The 18,579-nt window shown below is 43.4% G+C and overlaps 1 protein-coding gene across 3 annotated transcripts in view; it reads left to right on the forward strand.

Annotated features, from left to right (window-relative positions):
• The window catches only part of IGSF3 (immunoglobulin superfamily member 3), a 133,013-nt gene that overhangs the window by 64,560 nt on the left and 49,874 nt on the right, over positions 1 to 18,579 (forward strand). For all 3 annotated transcript variants that reach the window (XM_027866745.1, XM_027866746.1, XM_027866747.1), the window contains exons 3-4: positions 7,450 to 7,827; positions 12,578 to 12,988. In XM_027866745.1, coding sequence (XP_027722546.1) covers positions 7,450 to 7,827; positions 12,578 to 12,988 — 789 coding nt within the window. The remainder of the gene's footprint in view (positions 1 to 7,449; positions 7,828 to 12,577; positions 12,989 to 18,579) is intronic.

Raw genomic sequence — 18,579 nt, forward strand, 5'->3', positions numbered from 1 at the left:
TGTGTGTGTGTGTGTGTGTGTGTGTGTGTGTGTGTGTGTGTGTGTGTACACATATTTGTGTGTGTACACTGTTTTCTGCTCATAAAAATACATTTTCTCATCTCTTAGAGGACAGAGTTGGTCTTTAGAATTGCAAAGCGTCAGCTTCAGAATTTTTTGTTGTTATTCTCTCCATTTACATCGTCCTAGTCATTGTGTAAATTGTTTTCCTGGTGCTTCTTACTTCAGGATGCATCAATTCATACAGATCTTTCTGTGCTTCTCTGAACTAATTCTTCAAGAACATCATCTCTTACAGTTCAATAATATTCCATTACATTCATGTACTACAGTTTGTAAATAGTCATTGTGTACCTTATTTATTATTATCCCCCTTCTAGATATGTGGAACCTGAGGCTCAAATAGATTACTTGCCCATTGCAACACAACTATTAAGTGTCAGGATTCAGATTGGAACCTGGTTCTCCCTAACCCCAAGTCTAGTTAGTATTCTCTCCCCTTTCCCATGCTGCCTCCCCTCATAAGGAAGAAGGAGAAAGGAGATGGAAGCTGTAGTCTAGGATGAGGATTTAAGAAGATGGAATGAGGGGACAGAAGCTTTGGGGGACAGGGCAAGTTAAGAATGAAGCCAAAGCTGTTTTTAATAATCAGCTCGTGTACTTAAAAAAAAAAAAGCCTAGAGTTTGGGACCTTCACACCCTCACTCAGTGAATGTTTCATAGCCAGCCTTTAATCCTTAACTCAGGGCTTTCTTGCTTGAGATTTGAGGGGAGAGTAAGAAGTAATCAGGATTATCAGGTGGTGGGGGGGGGAAGGATTCTAAAGTTGGAAGGGACTTTAGAAGATCACTTAGTCCAATCCCTTTATTTTACAGATGAGGAAACTGAGGCTTGAGAGGCAAAGTGCCTTGCCCCCAGTGTCACCCAGGTAGTGGGCAGTATGCGGTAAAGCTGAGGTTTGAACCCATGGCCTCTTAACTCCAAATCCAATGCTCTTTCAAGTACCACTCTCAGAAAGTGAGATGAAAAAATAAGATTGGTAGGTCCCAGAAGCGGAGGCTAGCGAGAATGCCAGAAGGAAGAAGGCAGTAAGCATTGGCAGAAACATCAGAAGAATCCAGTGGGGTGTGAGAACTGAGGAGAGAGAGCAAGAGCATTGAAGCTTGCTAGGAAGAGACCCATGGGGACCGCAGGGGAAGCTAAGTAACAATGGAATGGTGCAGACAGATAGCAGATTACAAGGGATCAAAGATGGAATGGGAAGAGGGAATAAAGGTCTAGTAAGTAGAGAAAGAATGTTCAAGGACTTGATTTGTGAACAGGAGAAAGCAATCCTTGGTTGCTGGTTAGCTAGAGGGACCATCGAGGTCAGAGATTAGCTTTGTCAGAATTGGGGAGATCTGATGTTTAAAAGCCAGAAGAAGCCTTAAAATGGGGAGCTTATGCTTTTGAACAGCATCGGAAGAATGAAGTGAGGGTGGTTTAACTGATTAATATATAGCATAAACTTTCGTTATTTTCCCCCCTCTCAAATAACAATACGAAGGTTACAGACAATTAGAATTTGGCACATGAGATTTCAAGTGCAGTACACTGCTTGGTTCTGCCAGTCCTCTTCAGAACTTGCCTTGGGCTATGGGTAGATTATTTGACCTGCCTGCTCCAGCTTCCTAATCAACCTATTTATCGCTGTTTGCCTTCCAGAGATGGGGCCTGTGTTGTCCACCAATTATCAGGTGTTCTTGTCATGTGTAATGTTTCAAAAGTACCCTGTGGACTCCAGGGACAGTATCTTGGGGAGGTAATCTGTAGTGTGTATAAATAGTAGCTGGAATGCTTAAGCTCATTACTGCATCAGGTGCCGAATTTGGGATCTGACGGGATTCGAAAGCTTGTCCCCTGCTGATCCCAAGTCTGGAGCAGCTGAAGTAGAACCCTCTCGGGCTTATAGCCAGAAATGCTCTTTGACTCCAAACACCTTGCCTACTCCCAGGAGTGGAGGGGAGGGGGGAAGGTTCATCATCATCAACAAACATTTATTAAGCGCCCCTCAAAATGGCAAAAAAAAAAAAACCCAAAAAACCAAAACCAAAACCAAAAAAACAGCCTCTGCCCTCGAAGAGATGACATTATAATGCGGGAGATAACATGCAAACAACTGTGTACATACAAGAGCCACACAGGGTATATATTTCAGAAGGGTGGGGAGGACCAGGAAAGTCCCGCAGAAGGTGGGATTTGAGCTGAGTCCTGAAGGATGCCAGAGAAACCAAGAGGTGGTGATGAGGAGAAGAAGAGAGTATATTCCATTCATGGGAAATAGCCCGTAGAAAGGCATGAAGACAAGGAGGAGGAGCGTCGTGGTCAGGGAACCCCAAGCAGTCTCATGTTACTGATGGTAGAATATGTGGAGGGGAGTGACTCGTAAGAACACGGAGGTTGTTTGTCCTTCATTCTCGAAGAAGACCGTGACATCAGGGAGGTGAGGTCATGACATGCAAGTGAATTGGATTGAAGGGAAAGAGGGCTGTGCAAAGTCACCAGCCTCGGACTAGAAAGGTGTAAAGGGGCCAGGCTGTGAAGGGCTTAAAGATAAATTGAGGATTTTACATTTGATTCTGGAGGTAATAAAGCACCACTGGAGTTTATTTAGTAGTGAGGGGAGGTTGTGACCTGGGAAAAACTTGTTCCTTGGGTCAGCCCTGGCAGATTTGTGGACTGGGAATATCCAAAGTTTCAGAGGGCAAAACTCAACCTCTTAACACACACCTTCCCCCCCCCCCAACCCCACCCCCAGGCCCTTTGTACTCTCGAGATTTACTTACATTGCCCAATCTGTCCTGCTGTATCTGCTGTGTGCCTTTAGGACTGGTGCTAGGCATTGGGCAGATCAGGACAGGCTTTATGTAGGTCGTCTTGAAGGAAGTGAAAGATTATTTAAGGCAGAGGTAAAGGGGAAAGGCATTCCAGCCATGGGGCAGAGCAAGTACAGAGATGCAGAGGAAGGAGATAGAGAGTCTTAGGAGCAATTTGGCTGAACTCTGTAGAGAGTGGGAAGAGAAGTAATGTATGCATATACAACTCTAGGTTGGGGCCACATATAAGCCTGGTAGGGAAGTTTATATTTGTTCCTAGAAGTAATAGGGAGATACTGACGGTTATTGAGCAGGGGGATGACGTAATCCGTTCTGATTTAAAGAAAATCTCTCTGTGTGGATGATGGATTAGAAGGGAGAGAGGCTTGAAGCGTGGAGACCAATTAGGAAGCTGTTGCAATAGTTTAGGTGAATGGTTATGAGGGCTGGAACTCAGGAGGAAGGTGTGTTGGTAAAGAAAAAAAAAGGGTAAATGTCTGAGATATAATGGAGAGAGAAATGGCAAGATTTGGTGATTGATTGGATGTAATGGGTGAGGGAGAGGGCAGAGTTGAATATCATAGTGAGGGTGGCTGTGCTTTGGCCATAAATAAAGAAGTTTGGTAGACGGATGGGCTTGGGGGGAAAGATAACCAGTTCTGTTTTGGACTGGAGAGTTTGAGATGTCTCAGGGACCATCTATTTTGAAATGACCGCACTTAGGCTTTTTGAGACTCACTTACCTCATCTGCAGAATGAGTATGTAGTCCTTGAACTGCTTAACTCATGGGATTATGGGTCTAGCTTGGCTATAAGATTATGCTTACAAAGAGTTCCAAGGCAGTATTGAACGAGCTGCTTTAGTAACACAAAGAACCAAAAAGGTAGGTTGGAAAATCGTCTGAGGGCAGGAGAAATCAAAAATTAGAAAACACATGCTTTTAAGGGAAGACTCTGATAGCCACGAGGAGGCAGTGTGAAAAGAGCCCCAATGCATTTGCACTGAGTGATTCTGCCACCCACCACCTATATGACCTTGGACAAGTCACATAACTCCTATAGCCTTTGATGAGGGGGTTGGACTCCTGGGTCCTTTCCAGCCCTAAATCAATGAACCTGTGTTTTCCTTTGAGCCCCCAGTCCTGGAAGGGATGTAGCATGGAAGGAGGGGAGATGACCGGCCTGGTCCAGGGGACACTTTGCCTCGTGGGTGCTGGTTAAATGTTGTGATTTAGATGGTAGCCTGACAATAACTGTTAAGGCTTTGTTCAGTTGGGTGTATCAATTTTTCCCTGATTGTCAGTTCATTGGAGTTTGTGGCGTGGCTGTATTCCAGCCCTCAAGATTTACGTTTGAATGCAGTGGCTTATGGTGGGCAGCCATTCACAAGAACTCTGGCCCAGTGCCCTTTGCAGGCCAGTAGAAGGAGGAGAAATAAACAATGCCTCCCTGGGTGGCATTGGAAAAGGGAGGGAAGGATAGATTTGAGCATACAAAGAGAAGCCCCACTAAGATCCTCTCTGCTGATTGTGGGAGGGTTGGGTTAATGTTTAGACTCTTTAGGAGGTTTCTAAGAAGCAACTTGTTCTTCTCTTGACTTCTGGCCCCTTACCCCTCACTATTGCTCCAGTCCATCAGTCCCCCTTCCAGTTTTACTTGATTCCCTATCTAGCATTGACTTCTTTGGTCATCCATTTTAACAGCATTCCCCTAAACATGCTAGAATTCCTCCCAATCCTACCCCATCCCCCTGATCACCACAGCCAGGATGCACCACCCTTGTTTTTCAGTGATCTGCCTTATCTGCTAGTCTGCCTAGGATGACTGGACTCAAGCATCTGTCCATCTACAAGCATTTACTCTATTATGTGGCTGGCGCCGTACTAGGCCCTGATGAGACACATTCTAAAAACTAAACATTTCCTTCCCCCTTATCTACTAAGTACTCTGCGCTTGGGGAAGGCATTCAACATGGTTGCTGATTAGGAGAGATGGGATATGTACAAATAAATGCAGAATTATGGGATGGGAGAGGGAAGGAAGATAGATCCATTTCACCAGAGGATGTCAGTGTCTTAGAATGTTTTATTCCTCCTCACCCCCACGCCCTCTCTTCCCTGGTTTCCTTCTAGACTTACTGAAATTCCATGTTCTGCAAGAAACCTTTCTGGGGGTGTCATCCCCCTCCCTTCCCACCTTACTGCTAGTGACTTCACTCTGAGATTGCCTACCTCCTATTCATACCTTGTATCTTGTATGTACATATTCATCTGCATATTGTTTCCTCCATTATAACAAAAATGCCTTGACGACAGAAACTGTTTTGTCCCTTTCTTTGTATCTACAGCACTTAGTAAAGTGTTTGGCTCGGAGTAAACGATAAATGCTTATTGATTGATTGAACTGGGGGAATCAGGAAAGTCCTCTGGGAGAAGGCAGCCACTTGAATTAAAAACCTTGAAGGGAACAACTGGTAATTAAGGAGAGGGAACTCACAGAGTTACAGGGTTAGAGCTAGAAGGATCCCAGAAACCAGCTTCTCCAACCTCCTAATTTTACACACGAGGAAATGGAGGCCCACAGATGTTATTGGACTTGGCCAAGGGCAAAGAGGTAGTAAAAGCATCAGAGGCAGACTCCTGGAGCCTGGGCCCTTTCCGCCATACTGCACATACTGTGGTCATCCTTTCTAGGGATAGGCGCCGGTTGGTAATGTGATTTCATTGGTATGGAGAAAGGAGCTCCCAGAAGAGGAAACTCTCTCCACCAACTCCTGCTGATACCTCCTCTGCAGTTGACTCCTAGAGAGCTACCTAAGGTATTGTGAGGTTGATTGGCTAGTCTGGAGTAAATAGAGACTGTATGGGTCAGAGGCAGGACTCCAATGAGGTCTTCTAAGGTACCCTCTCTTTAGCATCATGCCTCTTCCATTCTTCATAGTGCTTCCATATGAATCTTTCCCCTACATGGGTCAGACCACATCATTTCCCTCTTCCAAACCCTATCATTGACCTTTTTTGCTTTCAAAATAATGTCCAGATTCTTTAGCCTGACATTCAAGGCTTTCTACAATCTGGTACCAAACTACCTTTACAGTCTTATCTAATGCTACATATCCCTTTTAAAAGGGCAGATAGGTGGTATGGTGGCTAGCTTGCTTGTTGCCTTTGGAACCAGGAAGATTCAACTTCATGAGTTCAAATCTGGCCTCAGACACTTAATAGCTATGTGACCTTGGGGAAGTCACTTAATCCTGTTTGCCTCAGTTTCCTCATCTGTAAAATGGGCTGGAGAAGGAAATGGCAAACTGTTTCAGTATCTTTGCCAAAAAAAACCCCAAATGGGATGACAAAGAATTGGACTCAACTGAAAACAACCCAACAACACTCGACTTTTAAGTGTAGTAGTTCAAATGAGATGATTTACTGTTCCTTCAATATGTATCCCATATTTTCTTGCTTGTGTGCCTTTACTCATCCTGTTTCCAATGCCCAGAGTGCCACACCCTTTCGTGTGCTCCGTTTCTAAGTATTCAAATCCTGCTTATCTTTGGATTTCCTTAAATGCTATCTCCATCATAAATTCTTCCATGACTTTCCTCCTCTGACAGTTCCTCACCCTAGCTAGCTTTGATCTTCCCAGTACCTAGTTTGTTAAGTCATTTTTTCAGTTGCGTCTGACTCTTCGTGACCCTTTTTGGGGTTTTCTTGGCAAAGTTACCAGAGTGGCTTGTCATGTCCTTCTCCAGTTCCCTGGTTTCCCACACCTTTTTGTTATGTATTCAAGCCTTCTAGCAGATGTTGTAATTATTTGTGTTCAGGTCATCCCCTCTCTTGTCCTTCTTGCCTGGTATGCCCTCTCCTTCCTTTCCTCTGTCTCCTGGCTTCCCTGGCATCCTTTGAGACTCAACTCAAATCCCACCTTCTGCCAGAAGCCTTTCGCAGTCTCTCCGCAGGGAGATTTCCCTCCCCATTTATACTGTGTTGTATATATCTTGTATATACATAGTTATTTGCATGTAGTCTTACCTACTGGAAAGTGATCTCCTTGGGGGCAGGGGCTATGTTTTTGCCCTTCTGCATATACACAGCACTTACCACAATGCCTGGCACATAATAAACGCTTGTGGACTGACTTGACTAAATGAAAGCAATAAACATGTTTTTATTCATTATATTGTAGCCTTCACTTTAAAAGAGGGAACCTGGTAAATATTTTCTTCTTTTTATACGGATTCATGTAATCAATTTAATTTCTTTTCATTTTGGGGGTATTATTGTACTTTGGTACTTATCAACACTTTTCCACACCTTTATTAATCCTGCTTACAAACAATTAAAGTAATTATTCCTAAGGGTTAGACAGTTAAAAGCAACAAAGACCTGGTCTTGTAATGTGAAATTACTACGTATGTAAAATAGGGCTGCTACCTTACCAGAGTGAGTTTTAATTAATATTTATAAATCACAGGAGCTGGTAAGACATTTATATTGCAATTATTACCACTGTCATATGAGTAATAAACTCTTTGAACAATGCGGGCCATTTTGCATTTTGGTCTGATTTCTCTCTCTCTCTTTTTCTCTGTGTCTAGGTGTGATGTCAGCACAGAGACAAGTCACTGTCCAAGAGGGACCACTTTATCGCACGGAAGGCTCCCACATCACCATTTGGTGTAATGTCAGTGGCTTTCAGGGACCCTCTGAGCAGAATTTCCAGTGGTCCATTTATCTGCCGTCTGCACCCGAGCGGGAGGTGCAAATTGTCAGCACCTTTGACTCTTCCTTCCCATACGCTATCTATACCCAGAGAGTACGGAGTGGGAAGATCTATGTGGAGAGAATCCAAGGCAATTCAGCCTTACTGCATATCACAGAATTGCAGGCCCGGGATGCTGGGGAGTATGAGTGCCACACACCCAACACAGATGAGAGGTACTTTGGAAGCTATAGTGCCAAGATGAACCTCATAGGTAAGGGGGCCAATGTTTTTTAAAAAGGGAAGAATGCCAGAAACTGGGTTTTTTTGCCTTCCAATGCCCTTGCCCTCTGTATAATAGAGCTTTATTTTGTATTATATATTCCATTTATTAAAAATAATTGCTATCCGAACCCACAGTCCCTCCCGTATTCCCCAGTCTTGCTTTCTTTGCTATTAAACTGCACTGCACAGATACAGACGTGAGATTTAGAGTAAGGAGGAGCATTACAGATCACCTTGTCTAATCCCCTTGTATTACAGAAAAGGAAATTGAGGCTGAGAGGGGTGCAGTAAGTTAGTTGAGTTCCCACAAAAGCAGCAGAGCTAAAATTTGAAGTTGGCTCTGTTGACTGCAAATTAAATGCTCTTTCCACTACACCTAACTCCTCTAAATAAAGTATTTGAGTTTGATTTATGCATAATAGGTGGCACAGTGGATAGAGCCCTGGGCCTGGAATCAGGAAGACCTGAATTCAAATCTGCCCCTAGAGCAAACTCTTCTAAAGAAAATATTTGAGTTTGATTTACACATAATAGGTGGAACAGTGGATAGAGCACTGGGCCTCAGTCACTAGCTGTGTGACCCTGGACAAGTCACTTAACCCTGTTGCCTCAGTTTCCTCATCTATCAAATGAACTGGAGAAGGAAATGGCAAACCACTCCAGCCTCTCTGCCAAGAAAACCCCAAATGTGGGGTCATAAAGAGTCAGAAATGACTGAACAACAACAACAAAAGAAACTTGGGGCTGAAACTTAGAAGTAAGCCCTTCCAGGTGTCAGATGCTTTGGAGAAGAATAAAATAGAGTCTGACAGAGCCCTGTATGGGTCATGGGGAGGGTGTTGGAATGGGGGAAAGGATGCAAGGATTAGATAAGAAAAACCCGTCATGATTTCAAGGAGATTGCGGGCTGGTAGGAGAATAGATCGCAACACAGATAGCTGTAATACACAGCCAGAGCATTCTTAAGTCTGCAGGGTGCCTCCTGAAATATAAAAGAGAAAGACCTGAGGAATCAGGGAAGGCTTGCCGGAGAAGGTGTGGGCTTTAAAGAATGAGTAGGAATTCAAATAAGTGAAGAAGGAGGTGAGGACATTCCAGGCAGAAGGATCTGCTTGAGCAAAGTGGAGCAGAATTTTGCTTTAACACAGTGAAAAGAAATTGTGAGAAGTGGAAATAGGGAATTAATGTTGGGGAACTAAGAGAGTAGGGCAGTGATAGGGAAACTTCGGCCCTCTAGGTCCTCAAGTTTGACCCTTTGACTGAATCCAAAGAAATTTGTTATGTAAAGTTTGGATTCATTCAAAGGGCCGAACTTGAGGATATAGGGGGTTACATGTGGTTGCAGGTTCTCTGCCCCTGGAGCAGAGGGAAGGAGCTGGGTAAGGTGAAGTTTATAAAATTCTTTGACGAAGGATGGGAAGGCTTTCAGCAACTGTAAAGCTTCAGATAGGATTCAGAAATGAATGGGAAGCTGTTAGAATAGAGAAAGGATGAAGTCCATGTGGTTGCGGCTCTTTATTTAAATACCGAGAGCCTTTCCCAAGTCTTGTAGTGCCATGCATAAGAAATGGCGAGCCAGCTGCTTTCTTGGCAGAGATGCTTGATAAAGGATGGTAGGAGTGGGAGGAAGAAGGGGGTAGAAATCTGGAAATTCGAAGGATGGCATTGGTCACAATGCTTGTGTGCTGCCAATGCAAATGGATTAAAAATAACTAGGTTGTTGAGTGTTCTTCTGTCATTGAGCCAATAATGTGCAAGTCTTCCTTTCAAATTCTTATTAATTTAATTAGGCAGAATTGTTAACAGCTCTTAGTTGACACAACTCACTATCTTTTGTTTACTTTTATTCCTCTAGAGGCCCTGTACCCCATCAGGTGGCCTTTTCAACCAAAATAGTAATTATTCCCTCTCCCTCCCCATCCCCCAAAGAGTGTACTACAAATACATCAAGATGGTCTGAAGATCTGGGACTGGGGAGGGAGGAATTCTGAGGACCTGGGATAGAGTTATCACCACTGGTGAGCCATGTTGTTATTACAATGCAGTTTCCTACAAATGTGTATGATTTACCAGCCTGGTATATGAAAATCCACACTTAGGCAGCAGCTAAATTAGAAAATGATTATTCACATTATAGTGGGATACTTCCCATTGCTAAAAAAAAAAGTCTTTAAGTGACTTTCTTAGCATATTTTAAGTATTTATTTAGAGATCATTAACTATGTAACAGGAAGAGTAGGGTTGAAAGTGTTTTGGGGGAGGGATCAGTTAATCAGTGAGTATTTAAGTCCCTACTCTGTGCCAAACACTATGCCAGGAATTAGAGATATAGAAACAAAAATGAAACCATCTATGTCTGCAAGGAATTTACATTTTATCAGAGCGAGGGGGCAGCTAGGTGGTGCAGTGGTTAGAGCACTGGCCCTGAAATCAGGAGGGCTTGAGTTCAAATTTGGCCTCAGACCAAACACTTGACACTTACTAGCTGTGTGACCCTGGGCAAGTCACTTAACCCCAATTGCCTAAAAATTAAAAAAAAAATACAAAAACATTTTATCAGAGCAAGACAGTATGTATGTATGTGTTGTTATCAAGTTGTTTCAGTCATGCCTGACTCTTTGTGACCCCATTTGGGGTTTTCTTGGCAAAGATACTGGAGTGGTTTGCTATTTCCTTCTCCAGTTCATTTTACAGATGAGGAAATTAAGGCAGACAGGGTGAAGTGACTTGCCCAGAGTCACACTACTAGGAAGTGTCTAAGGCCAGATTTGAACTCATGAAGTTGAATCTTCCTGGTTCCGAGCCCAGTGTTTTGCCTCCAATTTATATATAAATATGGCCAGAATATGTAAAAAGTATATTTTCTGGGTCAATAAAGGCTTCATGTAAGTGTTGCTCACATTGAGTTTTGAAGAAAAGAAGGGATTCGCCGAGGTGGAGATGAGAAGGGAGTGCATTCCAAGCATGGGGCACAGCCAGTACAAAAGCACAGAGACTAGAGATTGATTGTCATCTGTGAAGAACAGCTGGAAGACCAGTCTGACTGGACCATGGAGTAGGAAGAGAGCAATGTGTAATAAGTTGTAAAGGCACTTTGTAAGAGCTTAAAAACTAAACAGAGGAGCTTATACTTAATACTAGAAGTAATAGGGAGCCATTGGAGTTTATTGAAAAACGCAATGACAGGATCCAACCTGCACCATCATTTTAGTCTCTGTGAGTAAGGATGGAGTTGAGAAAAGAGAGCCTTGAGGCAAGATGCCTGTTAGGGGGCTGTTACAATAGTCCAGGTCATAGTTGATGAAAGTCTGAAGTTGATGAGTGGTGGCCTTGAGAGTATAGAAAAGGGGAGCAAAACCAGAGATAGAAGGAAATGAAATGATAAGATTTGCCTAGTAACTGAATCCATGGGGTGAGGGAGATTGGGGGGTCAAGGATAATGCCAATGTTGTGAACGGGGGCAGCTTGGAAGAATGGTGGTGCCCTCAGCAGAAGGAGAGAAGATTTCAGGCCATTGGGGGTAGGGGTAGGGGAGAGGAGTTTTGGGAGTAAAATGATGAGCTCTGTTTGGGACTGGTTGAGTTTAAGATGCCTATGGGCATTGAGCTTTTAATCTCCAAGACAGAGTGTGAATATGGCGCTCTATATAAATTTTGAGAGTCATTTGCAGAGATAATCATTTAGACCATTAGGAACAATGAGGTCACCAAGTGGGAGGGTAGAGACAGATGGAGAAGAGGGCACAGGACAGAACCTTGGGGTACACATACAGTTGGGAGTCTGATATGGATAATGAGCTGGGAAAAGGGAACTGAGAAGTAGGGATCAGACTGGTAGGAAGGGAGCCAGGAGAGAGCAGTGTCATGAAAATCCAGAGTGGAATAATTATCTAGGAGGAGAGGGTGGTCAGCGGTGTAGAATTTAAAAACTAGAAAGCTTCAGTTGAGGAGTTTCTGCTGTGTGAAGAAATGAAAACATCTTGGATGTAACATAAATCAAGAGGAGAACCCAGGCTGACTTTCAAAAATTTGTACTTACGCAACTTTTCAGGGAACTAATTTATTATGTAAAGTGACAAATGCTCATATTTTACACAGGGTGTTGTAAATTCCCAGAACGTCAGACCCGCCCATATGCATACTCATTGTAGGCATAAAAGCCCATTTCAATGCCAAATAGAAAAGATTTTTGAAGTATCTGTATCAGAGCTCCTTCCCCCCAGCCCTCCCTTCCATTAGCTCAGATAATTAATATTTGACCATTTGTTTGGATTGCTGCAATGGGGAAAGGGACTCCTCCATTGTTGAAGAGAAAGAGAACAAACATTTATTAAGAACCTACTATGTGCTAGGTGATTAAAAATATTATTTCATTAGATTAGGCTGTAAATTCTCTTGTCACTCTAAGGTTCTTTGATTTTTATAATTTTATTTTGATCTTTTTTGCCTTTATATCCCTAGTGCCTGACACATAGTAGGTATTTAGTAAACATTGGTTGGTTGACGAGTCATGGATTGAGGGCCAAAAGGGACCTCAGAGGTTATCAAACCTATTGAATTCCCTCATTTTACAGTTGAGGAAATTGAGGTATAGAAAGGTAAGCTGACTTGCTGCCCAAGGCTACTCAGGCAACTAACAACAGAACTGGGTTTTGAACCCAGATCCTCTGCTTCTAGTCGAGTATTGTTTCCATGGCGTTGGTATAGTATTCTTACCATGTTTACTTTTCCATCCTGTAGTGATCCCAGATTCCCTTCAGGCAACAGCGACACCCCAGACGCTTCAGAAGGTGGAGCAGGACTCCCTGGAACTGAGCTGTGAGGTGGCCACGGAGACGTTGCAGCACAGCCACCTGTCAGTTACCTGGTACAGGCAGAGGGCTGGCGAGAAGCCCGTGGAGGTGATCTCTCTGAGCAGGGATTTTGTGCTCCATTCTAGCAGTGAGTATGCACAGAGGCAGACCTTGGGAGAGGTCCGCCTGGACAAGTTGGGCGAGACCACCTTCAGGCTCACCGTTTACCACCTGCAGACGTCCGACCAAGGCGAGTTCTACTGCGAGGCTGCTGAGTGGATCCAGGATCCTGACAAGTCGTGGTACCCCATGACCCTCAAGCGTTCGGAAGGAGCTGTGGTCAATGTCCAGCCAACTGGTTAGTGTCCTTGAGCCTCTCTTCCCTTCTCTTTGGTTAGTGCTTTATTTCCCTGGATGTGTGGGTTGTTTGGCCCTAAAGTGGGTAAATTTGAAGGCCGTTAGAAGCCAAAAAGATGTTTATGTATATGTGGCATTGATACCACATCTAGATATTTTTGCAACCAGGGCAGGTATCATAGACCACTCTGGGCAAGCAGCCAAAGTAGGCCCAGAGTTGTTGAGGGATGGGGTGTCTGGAGACGACACTAATTCTATTGCGTGGATAAAGATAGAAACAGAAGCCTTTGGACACTAACTGAAAGGCTGCTTTTTGTAGAGACTAGCCCATAAGGTGGGGACAAGAGAGGAGAACTGGACTGTGGAAGAGTTCTAGAGCCTTCAATGTTCCATCTGAAGATTACTATGTTAACTAATTATTCCTGCTAACTAGATGTTTAATTCTGTTGATTCTAAGTTGCTAATGCTGTCAGCATCCTAAAATAAGTGCCTTGGGGCAAAGCCCCATTGCCCTGTCCTAGTTATGACTCTAATGGTCAATTAAACATTGGATTTACCTAAGGGCCAATGAGGTTGGGGGATGTTTAATGTAAGTACTTTAAGAAGGCCTGTCAATTTATTTGTGTAACATGAGGAACCTATACAAATTGTTGTACAAATTGCAGATTTCTGGTATGTAACCCCAGAAAGAATCCTGGCATACATTTATGTAACTAATCTCAGGAGGGTGGAGGATGTTGTTAAGCTAGCCTGTGGGAGTCTTAATTAATTCATGTGCTCTACCATAATGATTGTTTATGATAGAAAATAAGCTCCTCGAAGGCAGGAACTATCTCTTTTTAAAGTTATATCCCCACTTCAGTGCCTGGCACATAGTAGGTGCTCAAGAAATGCTTGGTTGTTGATGGATTAATTATGGTAGGGAGCTTGGAAAATATTTCCCCTTGAGAATGATTTCCTGTTATTGGATTGTTCTAACTCCAAGTGGCCCGCAGAAAAATAAACAACGATGCAGGGGTTGAAGGAGCACCATGTTGAGACAGTATCTCTTTTGACTCTGTGAGTGGGAAATGGATAAAGACCAGAATATGCCTTATATATTTTTCCTCTTTTGATGTTTGAAAACAATAGTTAGGATTCCAGGCCCCTGCTGCTTCCATGGACTGCAAGATAAATAAGAGATAAGGACATGTCCAGCATGAGCCATGGGTCTAGACTGGAGAGCCGATGTCCTGTGTGTTGAATGTTTGGTTTTGCCACTGTGAGCTGCTGTTGTATGCTTTTGTAGGGGAAGGCTTTCTCAGATGGCCCTGTGTTGCTAGCATTAAAGTTGTTTTGAGTGTCTTTGTGAATTCTCCAAATATTCTATTCTAAAAGTGTGCTGGTAGTGTTGAGGGTGAGTGAGTGGATGCTTGAATGTCCTGTGGAAGGATGAGTCTAGGTCAATTCAAGGGACAAGGTGGGAAAGTTCCATTTGGATTCTCCTAATTGAAAAAAAAAAGTCAGAAACTTTGGTTTCTCTCACTTCTGTTACTGTTTTGTGGAGAATTTTCTTCTAGCTCAGAGATTCTTAACCTCCCTTGTGTCTATGGAATCCTTTGGAAGTCTGATGAAGCTTGTGGACCCATTTGCAGAATCATGTGTTTAAATGTGTAAAGTAAAATATGCAGGATCACAAAGGAAGCAAAAGATGCCTTTTTTCCCATCCAAATTCAGGGATATCACCCCTCTTCCTACCCCCATTTCCCAGGTTAAGACCCTCTGTTCTAGCTGTTCTGTGTCTTCAAATGGGGTCGACATTCCCTGGTTAGGTAGCGTTTATTAATTTCCATAATGATATGAAAATTTAATGGGGTGTGAGAGCTTGAGGCCATGTCATTAAATGGGTGCTTCCTAACCAGCTCTCGAGGACTGGAGTATTCAGAAGCTTCTGAGTCTTTTAAACATCCTGAAATGAATTCGTTTGACAAGAATTTATTAATCAGTCAGGAAGCACCTATTAAACTATTGTGTTTCAGGAGCTGTACAAGGCTTATATTTTATCTAGAGAGACACATGTGCATGTGCACACACATATACACACGTATTTTATACCTCCATCCATATATACACATGTACATGTTTATACATGCATATGTGTGGATATATGTATATGTATAAGTATATTTATGTTCATATTAGAAATGAGATAGTTTATGGTGATGGGGATCTTTTAAGTTGTCTATCATAACCATTCAACAGGCATTTATTAAGCACCTACTGAGTAACAGATCTTAAGTGTAGGTATGGGATTACAAATACAGAAGTGAAATGGTGGTTAGCAGCTGGGAGTGGGGGAGGTGCTCAGGAAAAGCTTTGTGCAGAAGGCGGTGCTGGAGCTGAGTTTTGAAGAAAATGAGAAATCCCGAGGCTGAGGTGGGGGGGTATATTTCAGGCATAAGGGACAGGTGGTCCCCCCATGGGAGGGATAGAGTCTCATGTAAGGAATAAGGAAAAGACTATTTATCTGGGCCACAGAGTGGGAGAAAGGGAGTAATACATCATAAGGTTAGACAAGTAGGTTGGGGGCTAGCTTGTAAAGGTCCTTAAATACCATAAAGAAGAGTAAATATTTTATTTTGCAGACAGTAGGAAGTTGGCTGATTAGGAGAATGATGTGGTCAGACCTTTGCTTTAGGAAAATCACCCTGATAGCACCTACTGTGTTCCAGACAAAATGGTGGTGTTAGGTATAAAGACGGATAAAAACAAAGACATCTCCTCCTCAGGGAGCTCCCATTTTACTAGAGGGAGACAATGTGTGCATGGATGAGAAAATACAAAACATGTATGAAATCATAGTTGGGGTGGGGAGGTGATGAATACTGGGGAAGAACAGAACAAGAGCCTTGTGTAAAAGGGGATGCTCGAAGGAAGTGGGGAATCGCGTGAAGTGGGGGTGAGGAGGGAGGGACAGTCTGTGAAAGCCTCAGAGTTAGGAAAAGGAATGTCAAGTGTGGGGAACAACAATGAGGCCAGTCATGAGGGGATGTTGAGTGTGTGAAAGAGGATAATGTTCAGTAGGTCAGGAAAGGCAGGCCAAAGGGAACGGGCTTTGAGCTGGGAGAAGGTCTTTCTTCAGGCCTCTTACTTGGTAACTCTGGTCTTTCATCCCTATCCTGCGTAACTTTAAGATCAGTCATGAACTCTTGAGTGCACTGGTTGCCTGAGTTTAATCGTCTTTATTTTAGTCATACCTACTTGGAGTTAGGATTTTCCAAATCTGACGTGCAAATTCATCCAAGTTCCATCTTTTTGGAAGACAATACCAGATTAACTTAAAGGAAGATGGTTGTGGCGTCAGTATATCACCTCCTGTCTGTTTAGCTGCAGTGATAGCTGGCTTAAATTAGTACCCTTCCCAGTTCATACTTAGTGCTGCAAAAACAGTTCGGGGAGAAGTTGACTGAGAGAAGATTGAGAAGGAAACCGGTGGGTACTGAAGCAACCGTGGGGCTATGGTTCTTCTCCCTGTAGGAAAAAGTGGGGGGGGGGCATGGGGCACGCAGCTAGGTGGCGTAGTGGGTACAGCACCAGCCTTGGAGTCCGGAGGACCTGAGTTCAAATCCAGCCTCAGACCAGACAGTTGACACTAGCTGTGTGACCCTGGATAAGTCATTTAACCCCCATTGCCTCACTTAAAAAAAAAAAAAGGAAAAAACAGGGGTGGGGAACCTTGTGGTCTCGAGGTCTCAAGTACAGCCCTTTGACTGAATCTAAATATCACAGAACAAATGGAAAAAAATCTTCCTTCCCCAGCCCTGATCCCTGCCCGCTTGCCTGTGTTGTATAGTAACTACGTGACAGTGAAGAGGCAATTGGACACAGTGGAAATAACTCTGGCTCTGGAGCCTGAGGGACCCAGGTTTCAATCCTGCTGCCGATGCTTACTAAGTCCCTAGGCCTGTTTCCTCATCTGTAAAAAGAAAAGGTTGCAGTAGACACCTTTAAGGTCATGTCTACTTTAATGGGGCCACTAGGTGGCACCATAGTGCACAGAGTGCCTAGCCTGGAGAGTTCAAATCTAACCTTAGATACTTCCTAGCTGTGTGACCTTGGACAAGTCATTTCACCCTGTTTGCCTCAGTTTCCTCATCTGTAAAATGAGCTGGAGAAGGAAATGGCAAATCACTGAGGTATCTTTGCCAAGAAAATCCCAAACGAGGTCACGGAGAGTCAAACACAACTGTAAATAACTGAACATCTAGCTCTAAATCTATGATCCTAAGAAAGACCTGTTTTGACAGCCTCACTTCTTCCCGACAGTATTATGCTCTGACTTTTTCATCTTCTCTTTTTTTTCTCTCTTTTTAAAAAAAAATATATATAAGGATGACAGAACACTGGGTCCCAATTTTTTTTTTTCAGCTAGTAAATTTCAAAGGTGGGATTTGAAATCTGGTCTTCCTGACTCCAGCCAAACTTAGCCCTCTCTCTGCTAAGCTATGCTGCCTCCATCTGTTAGTGACTTAATGATTCCTTAGGGGAAAAGAATACCTCTGACCTCCATCCCTTCCTTCTTGGATAAAACAAAAACCTTTTAGGAATGTTTGGGAACCCCACTTAAGAGGTTGTCCTAAAAGATTGGGTCTAATTGGTGAACTGCTACTGAGAAGTTAGCTTGAATTTCTCCCCTATGATTCTGTTGAGTTTGCCTGTCTCGCCGTATTTGATGATATCTGCTACCATGGTATCATCCTCAACTCCTCACTCTTACTCACTCTGCTCGTCCAGTATATTGCCAAATCTTGTCGTGTCTGGCATGACACCATCTGTCTGATACATCCTTTTCTCTCTCGTCACACACACAGCCACTACCCTATTGTCTTAGTTCCTCCTCACTTCTTGACTAGAGTATTGCAAATAGAGACTAATTAGTCTCCCTACCTCAGGTTCCTCCCCAATATACTCTATTGGCCACTTGGTTGCCAAAGGGATTTTCTTTCTTTTTTTGGGGGGGTGGTGAGTCAATCGGGGTTAAGTGACTTGCCCAGGATCACACAGCTAGTAAGTGTCAAGTGTCTGATGCTGGATTTGAACTCAGGTCCTCCTGACTCCAAGGCTGGAGCTTTATCCACTGCACCACCTAGCTGCCACTGAGATTTTCTTAAAGTGCGGATCTGACAGGTTCTTCCCCCAACTTAATAAATTCCAGCGGCTACCTATTACCTCCAGGCTTAAATAAATGTCTTCTCCTTTGCATTTAAAGCTCTTTAGAACCTGATCCTTTCCTACCTTTCCAGTTCTCTTATCCTTGGCTTTTTTCTGTGTATTCTCTGGCCTGTTTGCTCCATCCTTAGACACAACACTCCATTTCCTCCCATGCTTTTTCACTGCTGACCCCAGGGCCTGAAATGTTCTCCCTCCTTATCTCTGTTTCTCAGAATCCCCAGTTTCCTTCAGGGCTCACCTTAAATGTCATTTTTTGCAGGAGGCCTCTCTTAGGTTCCCAGGCTGGTAGAGACTTCCCCTCTAGGATCACCTCTCTTCTTCTACTGTTGATGTAGTGTGTGTGTGTGTGTGTGTGTGTGTGTGTGTGTGTGTGTGTGTGTG

Source organism: Vombatus ursinus, unplaced genomic scaffold (assembly GCF_900497805.2).
Source record: "Vombatus ursinus unplaced genomic scaffold, bare-nosed wombat genome assembly UNPS02014782.1, whole genome shotgun sequence".
Classification (NCBI taxonomy): domain Eukaryota; kingdom Metazoa; phylum Chordata; class Mammalia; order Diprotodontia; family Vombatidae; genus Vombatus; species Vombatus ursinus.